The 13464-nt window shown below is 44.3% G+C and overlaps 1 protein-coding gene across 6 annotated transcripts in view; it reads right to left on the bottom strand.

Moving 5' to 3' along the window:
* The window catches only part of GPATCH2L (G-patch domain containing 2 like), a 41580-nt gene that overhangs the window by 12409 nt on the left and 15707 nt on the right, over positions 1-13464 (bottom strand). For 5 of the 6 annotated variants that reach the window (XM_019551899.1, XM_019551896.1, XM_019551900.1 and 2 more), the window contains 2 exons: positions 12081-12166; positions 526-623 (listed from right to left, as the gene is read on the bottom strand). In XM_019551899.1, the coding sequence (XP_019407444.1) occupies positions 526-623; positions 12081-12166 (184 nt within the window). The remainder of the gene's footprint in view (positions 1-525; positions 624-12080; positions 12167-13464) is intronic. The other variant, XM_019551901.1, reaches the window with a different exon arrangement.

Genomic DNA, 13464 nt, shown 5'->3' with positions numbered 1-13464 from the left:
AAAAAAAAAAAAAAAACAATCACTGAATCAGTCGAATCCAAAGCTGAATTGAATACTTCCTGCTTCACACAGGCCTAGTGTAAATGATGCCACTGCTTGCCCTGCTGCCACAGAACTGCATCTCCAAAAAAGATCCCAAATTGGGAACTTGACAGCAAGGTGAGCGACAGCAGCACTGACCCGCTTGGTGCTGGCTCTGCTAACAGCAGCTCAGAAACCTACTAGGGTTAACACTGTTGCTATTCACCCCACCGACCAAATTTCTGGGCCTATACGCCAGATGCAGAGGTGGGTCTTCTGAACCATAAGAAGCTCTGCAGACTAGATAATTCACCTTTGTGGGCCACAGCTGTATGTTTGACACCTCTACGATAAGGCCTTTCAAGCAGAGAGCCACAGAATTAAGGTATTCCAAATCACCAGTCACTTCCGAATATCTTGGCCTTAGCACTGCTTGTGCTGGAACATCCCCTCAGAGGAAGTGCCTATGGACAGCCAGGAGTGAACAAGATTAAGCCAAGTTACCTGAAGTCAGACTGGAAATGGAGGCCGTAGCTGCTGCTGGCTTTCGTTTCCTCTTGATATCCCTTGAGCAAGGAGGTCCCAGATGTATATTTGTTTGTCTATAGAGGGAAGAAATCTGTTTAAAATCGATCCTAACACAAGCTTCCAGAAAAAAGATACTGACCATAAAACTATCAACCCCCCTCTCCCCCACCCCAACCAGCCTCAAACTATCTTGCCTTTATCCCAGGCAAAGTAAAAACCTAAGAACAGCAGAAACTCATTTGCATGGACAGATTCAAGATTTTGTAAAGAGGGATGCAGGAACAGAAATCAGTACTGCAGGGGTGGCTGCACTCCTGTTTCCCCTTGCCCCCCACCGCCCCTGGGGTGGGCAGACCACACCAAAGGACTAGCAGAAGCTGAGGACTAAGTCCTCGAATCAGGTAAAAATCCCCCTCCTCACTCCCTGCTCTCAGCATCCCCTCCCTTCCCCACTGTGCTCAGCAGCACATCCCCTCCCCTCTCATTTATCATCTCTTCCCTCACCCATCACTGCTGCTGTCCCAGGCTGACCTGGGAGTGGTAGGAGCTCTACCCTACCCCAGCCTGGCTGTGCAGGGAGTCAGGCTTAACCAGGGGCAGCAGCTAGGTTCCCCAAGCAGTCTGGCTGAAGCAAGGCAGGAGCAGCTCTGGAGCTCTCTCTGCCCCTGGGTCAGTCATGGACAGCAGCAGTGGCAGGCAGGACAGAGGGAAAAGAGAACAAGAGGGAATGTGCTGCTGGGCATGGAGGGGAAGATTCTTACCTGATTCAGAGACTTTAAAAAAAAAAAAAAAGTCTTCACCGGCTGTTCCTGCAGCATAATCTAACAGAGGGGTGGCAACTCTGCAACTGCACCCTACTCTGGATCTGCCCATGCTCATTCATATAACCCCTCTGTATCCTCAGGACACACTTCTAATGTTTCTGATTTTTTCAGCAGCTCTGATACCAAAGCAAGGACACATGTCTGGCCTGTAGATTCATTTCCAAAAGATATTAACGCCCTCTAAAGGTTCCCCATCAGTTATCAAAGTCTTTGCAGGGATAGCTTATGTGGTGGATACTACATTACCATTTCTGTAAGGTCTCCACCAGTTCTGCAGAATTTAAGTTTTCATTAAAGAGTACAGTAAAATTTCTTGCCTTTATGATTAATTTCATAATCTCCCCAAAACAATGCAAGTGCAGGGCTACCTTAGGATGCACTTATATTATCAAATTCCGTGCCTATTTTCACTAGATATAGCTGAACCAGTATTCACATGAATTTAAATTTAAGCTTGCATATCTTCAGCCTCTTAAACTGGTGAAAATACCAAATTCATAATCTTCAACCTCAAACTGGTGAAAACACCAAATTCTGGTTTCTACTAACCCACAGTACAGCTTTGCTGACCTAGCAACTATGCCAAATCCATAGCTCAAGGATACAAACTTGCCTATTTACAACAAATGTTGGCCTGGAATCCTAATGATGATTTCCATTGGCACTAATTTAACTGTTATGGCTTGGATAAAAGTACAAGTATCTAATTCCACCTACTTACTTGCATATCTGCTCATAGGAAGAAACAAAGAAGCTGAATTCAGCAGTCTCAGCAATAGACACTTCCCCAGAAATGAGACAATGGATAAAAAATGCACAACTTAGCAATAAAATAGGCTTCAAGTCCCAAATACTGTCTTTATGACCCTGGGCAAGTCACTTAGGGTAAGATTCACAAAGGAACTCAGGTACCCAATCCAAGAGAGGGATTCAAAGAATCTCCCCAACCCACACAAGCACCTGATTTCTCTTAAGTTTCCTTTAGGCACCTAAATTTCAGCTACTGCACATGTCCAGAGACACCACTATCATGTCTGAAGAGTGTCCAAGCACCTCAAGTTTGCTTAAATCCACTTTTCAGGGGTGTAGGTTGTAGCCATGTTGGTCTAAGGACACAGGCAAACAAGGTTTTTTGGATAAATCCAGTATCTTTTATTACACCAACTCAACTAGTTGGAAAAATTCTTCTTAGCAAGCTTTCAGACACAAACACGCTTCACCAGGCTGAGGAAGTGTCTTCAGATGGTCTGTGACGTTTTACACACATGCCCACGTGCTGGTCCTCAGAGGACCTACTCCAGGGCCATTTTCATTCAAATACATGGGGAGGAAAGGGGAGGAGGTATACCCACCCCCTGCATATTAGCTTAGTGGTTAAAGCAAGGCTAACCCACAAGAGGTATAGGTGGCACAAGCAGCTGCTGTGTGGCATAAGAGCCCTGGATGTACCAGAACGGAGGCAAGGGGACTTGAGTCTCCAGCCCACAGAAAAGAGCAGGACTGAGGGAAGGCAGGAAGCAGAGGAGTGGAGATACCTGCAAGAGGTGGTGCCGGATGTCACAGCTAAAAGCCAAGTTAACCCTTCTCTGGCCCTGTAGCTGGCCCTGAATTTAGGACTTCAGATCTCTCACCATATAAAATTCTGGAGGCCAAGGAAGGGTTAACCTGGCTTCTGGCAGCACTCTCTCTTTTACAACAGTTTCCTGACCCATTTCCACTGTGTTTGACTGGTGGCTTGAACACCCTCTGCCTCCAGGATGGCACACCAGACTTTTATCAGGTATGTCTCTGAGGCAGGGATCAGAACAGCACTCAAGGAGAGGGAAGGGCTTAAATTATGACATACCTGCCTAAAAGGTCAGTCACCACTAGGTTAAACCATGTGCCCCATAAATGAGAAATCTGGACTTGAACTCCCACCTCTCAAGAAAGAGCCTAATCTACCAGGTTTGATGCTAGGCTGGACACATGGCACACATACTCTTCATGTACCATATTGAAATTGGGCCACTGGACAAGAAGGCAGGCAAGAGTCAGATGTTCAGAGAGAAAAAAGGCAAGAAAAAGGACAAGAGTGGGGAAGGAGTGGAGTTGACCATAGCCTAGAGAAGAGGACATGCCCCTGGGAGCCCCCCCCCCACATTATAGTTCCTGCTTCAAATGCTTTTTATTTAATGACAAATGTGTAAGAGATCCCAGGAGCAAGGACTGAAACCCAGGGCCCCCTTTCTCCCTAAGCTATATAGTCAGGCACCGCACCAGTGATGACTTCCAGTCTCATGCAAAGCACCTAACTTAAGGTCGTAGGAAGGCACCTAACTACTGTTTCTGTCTGGAGGAGAGGTAGTATTTCAGATGCCCAGTCCTCTTGTGTATTTGCTATTGCCTGCCCCAAGTGCCCCCCACTCTGCATTTTGCACTGTGAAGTGATGTTCTGGAATGTTCTTACAATTCAAGCAGCGGGGGTGAGGCACAGGAATTGCCCCAAGACAGTCTTGGTAAGGTTATGGAACGGACAGTGCAACAGAATAAAGGTGTTCTTGGAGCAGCCATAAGAGTATGCGACATCAGATTTCAAGCATTTCTATCCCCATAAAAAGGCACGATAAACATGCAGATTGCTGACATATGCAGGAGACGCCTGGTAAACCCATGCTTCAGGGCTTCTGCTAGTTACCTGCAAGGACCAAAAAGATCCCCCCCCCGAATATATCATTTGGCTTCTGGGGGTGCTTAATCTTCCTCTGAAGCACCGGACATTGGCTGGGGTACATTAGTACTCCTAACGGTACTCACTTCTGCCTCAGATTCTCGATCGGTATATCTTGTTCTGGGTTAAACATACTGCTAGCTGTAAGCCCAGGAGGTAATTTTCACTCGGGTCAGACTGGAAAAGACCACTGGAGTTTTCTGTATCTACAGCAGGGCTGTCCATGGCAACCCATTGGCTGCAACAGAGCCTGCAAGGGGTTAACATCTGGCCCACAGGCCCTTGTAGCTTCCTCTCTCATTACTGTGCTGAGAGGGAGGGTCCAGGGAGCCGTGGGCCACTGGTGCATCCTGGGGGCTCAGGCCTACAGCATAAGGCCTGCACCATGTGTGGCCCAGGAGCTATACTTTGGCACTGCACATGGCCCCCCAGCCACACAATCAAACAGCTCTGCTTTAGAGTGGGAATACGGCCCACTTCCTGGAATCATATAAGTGTATTTTGCCCAACAAATTCCCTGCCAGTGCAATGGCAACATTTATCTGTCCTGCTCTCCTCCTGTAGCACTGAAGGTTTCTAGGAATGTTTTTTGGAATTTTTTTTTTTGTTTTTAAGTCAGGTGCATTATGGCTGTAGAGTGCAAAAGGGGACATAGGAGATGCTCTTATGGACCCTCTAGACAAACATTCATTACAGAAGACTAGACTCAGTGGCCCAGGCAGTCCTGCACAGTTCTATGAGATTTGTCTCCTGCATAAGACTAAAAAAATGTTATTCACAGGACAATGAAAAAAAATTAAGTCAGGTCCCACTAAGGGCCCAATGTATAAACTGGTCAGTTTTCTGAGGGCAGATCAGCACGTGCAGGAAGCTGAAAGCTATTGAAAATTTGACCCAAAGGGTAAAGTTTTTCAGAAACGTTTATTTAATGATTATGCACATGGATCAGGAATTTATGCATACAACTGGCTAACTGGACACTTAAGTGACCTCTGTACAAGCAAATAGCCAACTGTGAACAAAAACACAGTAACAGTGCACAGAATCTGATATAACTGCAGCATATTTTTATAGGTCTTTTGACTCCAGGTGTCCATAAGAAATACAAGCTTAACATTTTATAGCCTAAGATTTTTATTTTGCACCTTAGTGTCAATAAAGCAAGATGAGATTACTAGCTAGAGAACTATATGAAACAAGCTACAATACTACAGAAAACAAAATATCTAGCACTTCTATAACACTTTCTATCTTTAAAACTGTGCAAACATTAACTAATTAATCCTCACAATGTTCCTGGAAAGGAGGTGGGCACAAGCAACCCCATGGAGGCAGAGATGCTTAAGCAACTTGCCCTAACCGCCAGAAAACAGAGCTAGGAGATCCCAAGCTCAGCTCTGTGCACCTCAGTCACCTTTTTATTGCAATTGCAGAGAAAAAGGAAGACTCACAGTAGAGGAAATTTCAGAATCTCTCACTACAGCAACAGTAAAAGGTGGAGCCACTTTCCAGTTGCAGAAAAAACATGACCGTAGCAATGATGCCACATCTAGTAGCACAACTGCTAATATACAAAGGCTCAGAGGTCATAAATTGTCCTTGTAACATGTATTTCATTCAGGTGTATCCCTTATTGATCATCCACACTCTAGTTAATAAATCAGGAACCTATTGATTACCCACTAACTTTGACTGACCTGGTGGTAAAAGCATCAATTTCAAATGCTCAGTGAACTTTACAGGCACTGTAAATCTGCATACAAGACATGCCAAATGTTGGGACAAATCTACACTAGTACATGTATTAGGGTAGCAGGGAGCCTTAGCACTGCTCTGTGAATATCATGCATTTCAAGCAGGTCTTGTTAAAAGGGATAGGGATTGGATAGCTCTATTGGATTACTGAAAGCTCGACTACAAGTTAGTCTAGTTCAACAGCAGGCCTTGTAAAACAACCAGGAAGGCCAGATAAAGGGTACAGATAAAACACTTCCTGACAAACACAACAACAAAAAAAACTGAGTCCTAACCTGGAAAGATTCCACTCACTAGCTCCAGTCACAAGATGCACTGTTATCCTACATAACTGGGAATCTATAGCTAAGAAGTGATGCTACTTACTTGCCATGGCAGGTAGTGCTACGCTGAAAAACGTCATGCTGCTTTTTCCATGCTACTTTCTGAACCAAAAGTAGGCCCTAAGCAGTGACAATTAAGCTGGGCACACTACACTGCCACCAGTTAAGGAAGCAATGTGGCATGTTTGAGCATGGTGCTGCTTGGGACAGTAAATGAACAGCAGACACATGCCTAAGTTATCAGAGGCTGCTGAGATGGAGCAGTCAGAAAGAGACAGGTCTTGTGGGAGGGTCTGACAGCTGAACATTAAAAGCCCTCTCTCATGTCATGCGCTCCCAACATTAAGAATAAGGGGGGAGAAATTCTGCCTGGTTACTCTATTACCCAAAGACCATGGCACCAAAGGACAGAGCTCCATCATAACTGGGAATGTTGATTAATCCTAGGAGGTAATCAGAGAGCTGTACCCAAGGATCCTGTCTAAGAGCAGGAGAACTTCACTTCAGCAAGAATATGTTTCTATGGGAAAAATCTGGGTTATTCCCCAATAGTGATAATTTTCATCACAGTGGGCTCTGGAGAATTGGGGTTCTCCCCTATTTTTGTTGTTAAGTTAAGCACAGGAATGCTTAAGGTTTGCTGCTCTCTCTCCAGTCAAAGTTGCATGTATTGAGAAGCTTAAGACAAGAGAAGGTTGTGTTTTATTGTACCCATAGTGTGTCAGGACAGTTTAGACTGTGCATCCTCTTCCACCATCACATGCTTAGTGGAAGAAATTAATTTTGGAGGGAGATTTAGGTTCAGGTGTGGGGGGAAGGGGGGGGCAGTTAAATATACCTTGCCACAGCAACTTTAAAACTTGCCCGGGTGAAGCCACGCTCCCTGTCTGTGTCCACAGCAGCAGCAGGTGGGGGGTGTGGCTCCAGCCCAAAATGCCACGGCACACCTGGATGTGCCGAATGGTACACCAGTGTGCTGCAGCACACTAGTTTGGAAACACTCCCTTAGGAGCAGATAGGCATCCAGTGAATATAGGTCACTTAGGCCTGAGCTTTTCAAGGGACGGCATATTAGTGCCTACTGCAATGGCAGCTTATTTGTAATGTGGACACCCACTTACAAGGAACTGGAAAGAGAAAGACCAGCTCACTTCACTTAAGTCCCTGAAAACAGCTCAGAGATGAAAACCAAGCCTAAACTGTAAATTCATGCCATGAAACACATACTCAGAAGAAGCCATATTTAAAAGAAACCAGATGCCACCAAACATGGCAGAAGATTCTCTTTAACAGATCTGGGCATTTTCCCCCCTATTTTTCATATTATCCAAAAACTTTGAAATGGTAACATTTAGGCAAGATAAAGAGCTCTCTACAGAACAGTAATTATGCCAAGCACTACCCTCAGCTGCAGTGAAAAGCTCCTTGCTGGAAAACAAGAATTGAAAATTATGAGACTCAGTCTAGTTCCTCCTGAGAAACTGGTGTGCATACAAAATACCTGAGATGCAAGGCTCTCGCTACTACCTCATACTGCTGTTTGTTGCTGATATAATCTATACGAGGTATATTCTATTCTTACACTTGGAAGCAAAGCATTTGGACTACGCTACAGAAATGTTATGGGGAGAGTTAAAGATGTCATTCAAACACAGGGTAAGATTACCCTCATGTTAAAGTAAGTATTCAATAGAGACAGACTTCTAACAAGGAGACTGGTACTAAAGCATCATGCCAGCCAGCTGTTGCTGCATTCTTAGAAAACAGAAGCCAAATAAGGTTGCTTTTCTAGCCCTAAGGTAAAACCAAAGGCTGTTTATGGTGGCTTCAAAGGTCAAAATTAATAGCACGAACAGAGTTCCTCCTCCTCTTGAAATGCAGTCAGCTGGGCACCCAAGTCTGATCTGCACTTCATACGTGCGTAAATCACTACAAGGCGCTCATGCAAGCCACCATGCACAGCCCATATACCAAATCACACAGCAGATATTTCCTGTGCACAAGACAGTCTCCTTTTTTACCCTCCACTGCCCCAAATAATTAAGATTCCAAACAAAAAAAAGGGTAACAGGACCCCCTCTGCCTGCTTCCACTTTAAACCCAGAAGTGCATATGGTCTGTGCCAAAGACATTCACCAGTAGGGTGGGCATCATAGAGGCCAGTCCAGCTGTCTTCTGTCCTCTATTGATACAAAACCCAATGCCTTTATGTCCTCTATGATGGACACTGGAGTGTTCTGATTCTCCTGCTAGGAGCAAAGCCAAAGATTCCTGGCTAGAAGGTCTTGGCTCCTCTGCTTGGGGTCAGACAAATCTCCACATTTAGGGTCAGGAAGGAATTTTATCGTTCGGTCAAACTAGTATGGACTGTGAAGCTTTTTCTCTTCCTCTGTAGCGAGGTGTGTGGCCCTTTATCCAGGACCTCTTGAGCTTATATTGACAACATTTTATATAGACAGTTGGTTGACATGATTCCCCTACTTTACTTGTGGCAGGTTATGCCTTAGGTCTATGCTGTGTCAGGGTTGAAGGCAGTCTTATGGAGGAGTTTCGATTATGGCTGTATGGAACAGTTTGGATAGGGATGATCCTGCCTCAGGCAGGGGGCTGGACTAGATGACCTCTGGAGGCCCCTTCCCACCCTACTTCTCTATCACTACAACACTCTGGGTTGATAGCAGCTGTTCACTGCAAGCCTGTCACAAATACTGATTAGGGTCCTTCAGCAGAATATCAACTAGGTTCTAGCAGAGAGGGAGAGAAGTGCTCCAGCTAAGTGGGAAAGAAGATGGGAAGGTTTCAAAGGAGAAAGATGGGCCAACTGTGATTTTCTATGATTCTATGAAAAAAATCTGACTGCTAAAGACATCTGTGCATACATACTAAATTTTCTGAGAATATGAACATTTGGTTGCAGTGACAGAAATGGGATACAAACATGGGAGAAGGGGTAACCTGCAATTATCCACACTTGTCCTCTGGCCTCAGCTATCCTCAGCAGTTCATCATTCCCATATACTGAGGGAAATACATATGTGCAGTGGTCTCTACATAGATCCAGATGAGAAGAAACAAGATTTTTCTTGTCTGTGCTCACACTGCAGGAGCTGTATCTGCCAGCACAGGCATCCCAGCAATTTTATTTTAACAGTGCTACAAAATCCACAACCCAGTACTACCAACACTGTATTAAGGGGAAAAGCTAAGATTTCTGTCTTCTGTTCCATGCAGATATTAGATTTCCCCTTCCACTGCCTGGGGAAACTGCTCTGTTGGTTAGAACTAATCCAGAGCACATGCCAACAGGCCTCTATTGTTGATTCAGGGGCATAGATCAAATGTCTCCCTGACTTACACTTCTAAACTCTCAACTACACCTTCTTAATCTAAATTTGCTGCTGCTCTGGCTACTGACCATGCCTCTATTCTTCTAACCATCAATAAGAACAGTAAACACATTTCCACCTCAGCTCTACGTTGGAAGCTAGCCAAGCAGCAAATGGCACTGCAAACCACCTGCCTTCCCTGCACCCATAATTCCAATAGGCACAAATGCCCAGATGAAGGGGTAGCAAAGGGTCAAGTTACTATGAAAACCTCACCCACAGTCTGGGGAATACTGTGTTATCAGACCAATGGTGCAACAGCAAACACAAGACAGCTTCCTAAATATGGAATGACAGAATGTCCTAATATTGAACCATGTGCCCTGCTTGAGCTTTAAAGTTAACTCAAGTGCATTAATTGTAAGAAGCTTGACAAAGAAAACCATGGGCTGCTCAAACCACTATTTTAGGATGCAAGAAAAAGTGGATAGTTGTGGGCAGGTATAGCCTTGCATGGACCTACTTGCCTAAGGATCCTACTTGCTTGTTCTAAAAGGCTGCATCGACAAGCAACCTTAACAGATGAGGCATGATTAGCAAACACTTTGTGCTCTTAAAGGAGAGTAATTATAGGCATGTGAAAAAAGGAAAGAGATCCCCGAGGTACTCTTCCTTGCACGCCTCCCAAGAGGTGGCAGGGCCATTAAAAATTCCATGATGAAGAGGAAAAACAGCCTGGGAACAGCCAGGAGGCAATACAGCAAATTAATACACCAACTATCCCTGGGGAGAGCTGCAAGAAAGAAGGAAACTCTCCTCGCTTTGCAAAATAAAATTATACCACTAATAAGTCACCACACACACAAAACTGCTTCTAATGATGGGTGTGAAATTCCCAGCGCTACCCAGGCACTTTGAATGAAATCTCTCCTCATCGCAGAGATAAAGCAAGAAAGGAAATCTTGGTACAGTACAATTTATACAGCCTTTCAACTGAGTCTTCCCAAGAAACCCTCTCCACAGAACATTCTCCTTGACACTAAAAAGCCCTTCTTGCACACCCATGGCTCTGTACTGAGCATTCTGGCTAGCGGCTCTGTTTAAATGATGGTTCCAAACTGCTCACTGTGCTGCCAAATGAATGGCACCAAAAGCCACCAGAGAAGTAAACACTTTCATAGGGGAGGAGAACAGACTGAACCCGATAACCACATATCCACCAAGTGCCTTTGAAAAGCCTTTCACAACTGTATCTAGTGTTCAGAAAAGATGACAAGAAGTTGAAGGGGGAAACCCCCCCCCCAAAACCCCAGCCCTTTCTTGCATGCAAAGCAAACTGATAACGGGTTTCCAAAACATCAAGACAAGCCTATTTCTAAACCCACCACACATGATCTCAGGATTTAAAACTTTCTTCCTAGACAGACAGACAGATTCTTTCAGAAGGGAAGCAGGTTGTATAGAGTTTAAAGAACCATGAGTAAACAAGCATGGAATGGAACTATGGACAAGTAAGCCCACAGAGTAACCTCTGAACATTCTCCAAGGAGTAAGCAATACTGTTTATGGTCTTTTTAGTGTGTCTGTATGGAGTTAAAGGAGAAGCTGGCTGTGAAAGGCATCTGTTTGTTGTGGGGATGTTCCTGTAATGGAGTTTATGAAAGTGTGTTGGCTTTTGATATCTTTTATATATAAAAAAAAAAGTGCTTTTGCACTATGGGTTTCAGTCTCAGCCAGACACATGGGGCTGCCTGGCATATTTCATCTCAACAGATTCTAAAGCCCTTTTCATACCATCCATTCTACAGGGACCACTTTGCTCCTACATTGCAAGCGCTTGAAATGCAGCCACTTCTGGAGTAGAACAAACAGCTTGTTTAACAGCAACCAGTACCATCACATCACAAATTAGGATAAGAAATGAAGTTCAGCTTCTTGAGAAACTAGAGGAGGAATTGAGGCCATCACTTTTGAAAGCTGGACTGATTCCTGTGGGACAAGCACTTCAATTACATTCAGGGCTGGCCAGCAGAGGGCACTTGTATAGTACATGACCTCTTCCCTTCAATTTAGCAATACCAACTCAAACATGCATGAACTATTGGCCATTTCAAGCGCAAGTCTCCAAGATTGCCATATTCTTCTGTTCAAAATGACCACTTTCAATAATCAGGTTTCTTAGGATTCCTCAGGAATCTTACTCATACTAGCTTATAATCACCTTTTTGGTTTTCAGTTGGTTTTCCATTGTCCTTAGAAGCAACAATAACTGTGGCCATCTTTACCTGCATCAACAGCAATCCACTAGCTGATATTAGCAGGCACCATGTGGCAGGTTATCCAGTCTATTTTAAATATGGATGGCATTCTGGCTCATAGCACTTTAGTGTTCACCACTTTACATATCCCTTGGCAACTGAGAGGGGGCCAAACTCATTGAATGAGGTGCTTCATCAGGCTCAGGACACAGGCTTCCAAGGGAAAATGTGAGTGCATTAACCTACGGACCTACTAGTTCTGAAGGACCCAAGCAAACACCCAAGGGGGTACATGAAGAATGTCCTGCATAGCACAAGTGGAATGGAGGAATTACCTGGCAGTGCAGTGTGCCGGTGAGCATCTTCGGTGGGATGCATCAGCAAGAACATCCAGAGAGTAGAGAGGAGATAATGGATTGAACTGGGGGGGTGGGGTGGAGAGAAAAAAAAAAAGAATCAAGAGAGTTTATTTCAGCAAAGTGTTCAGAGGAACTGTCCGTCTTCAGGGTCAACTGCTCAATTCTACTCCTTACTCATGCTTTATTCACACTCTCCAATACTTGTAGAGAAGTGATAGCTGACTCTAAGGATACTATAGAAGCACTGCAGTATTGCTCTACTAGGTCAGAGCACAACAACGAATGTTAGATAAACAAAAGCATATGTAGGACTTCCTGAGACTACACTCCATGGTCCAAGCCCACATCACTAAGGGAGCTCCCTGCCCATAAGCTCAACTTGATGGTCAAGACTACTTGCATACATGATACAAGCAGAGAACCTCGTAATGCCTGGACACATACATCAATGCAGATATTACTAGGACACTCTGACAACACCCTCAAAAGCTCGCTTTCAAAGCTAATTCCAAGGACAGCTGACATTTTTTTCCCACCACAGAAGAAATAGCTCCATGTGAGATCCCCACCACAATCTGCAAGATTTCTCTCAGTAGGAAGGCACATGAAATCAATCTCTGACACAAGAACTCCCCTCTTTCTGTTCATCAGAACACCCTTAGATCTTCTCTCATAATACAGACACAGGAACAGCTTAAGAAATATTAAACATAAACTAGTTAAGTTTTGTCTTCAAAGACACAGCCTTAGAAAACCATTCTTTTTGAGGGATGGGGTGGGGACTGAATAGTTACTACTCAGCCGCAGGGCAACACTCATTATTTCTGCAAGCAGAATGCAGACTATATCCTGGTAGCTATCCCCCAACAGCTGCATTAACCTTCCAAGTCACCATATGCATCATCCTCTGCACCTTCTATTTTCACTCAACATAGCCTAGAAGCTCTTCAAGGCAAGTAATCCAATTTTATCTGCTTTGTAAAATGCTACAGCCATGGCACTCTCTCTCAAAAGAACTGGGATCTTTTATTCCTGCTTCCAAAAAAAAAAAGGATGAAATAGAGTCCTGCTACTGTTGGAGGATAGTTAAGTCAGAAACTGAAAAATCAGAAGCGTTCTTTATAAATTGGACCTTATACAGAAAGAAGCACTATAAGCACCTATTATCATATAGTCTATCATGTCCTGTCAGGCAAACAACATTACAGTAGGGAGGGACCTCTACTGATCCCTTTTAGCTACTTAAGTTCATCACTAAAAGGGCATTTCTTCTAGCTCTACACAGTCAGCCTCTCCTCTGACAACGTTTCAAACATTCTGGGTGATACTCTGACAAAGTAAAGGAAGGAAGGATCACATT

This window comes from Crocodylus porosus, unplaced genomic scaffold (assembly GCF_001723895.1).
Source record: "Crocodylus porosus isolate Cpor-Errol unplaced genomic scaffold, CroPor_comp1, whole genome shotgun sequence".
Lineage (NCBI taxonomy): Eukaryota > Metazoa > Chordata > Crocodylia > Crocodylidae > Crocodylus > Crocodylus porosus.
The sequence above is the reverse complement of the archived record's forward strand: the minus strand, read 5'-3'. Positions and strand labels throughout refer to the sequence as shown.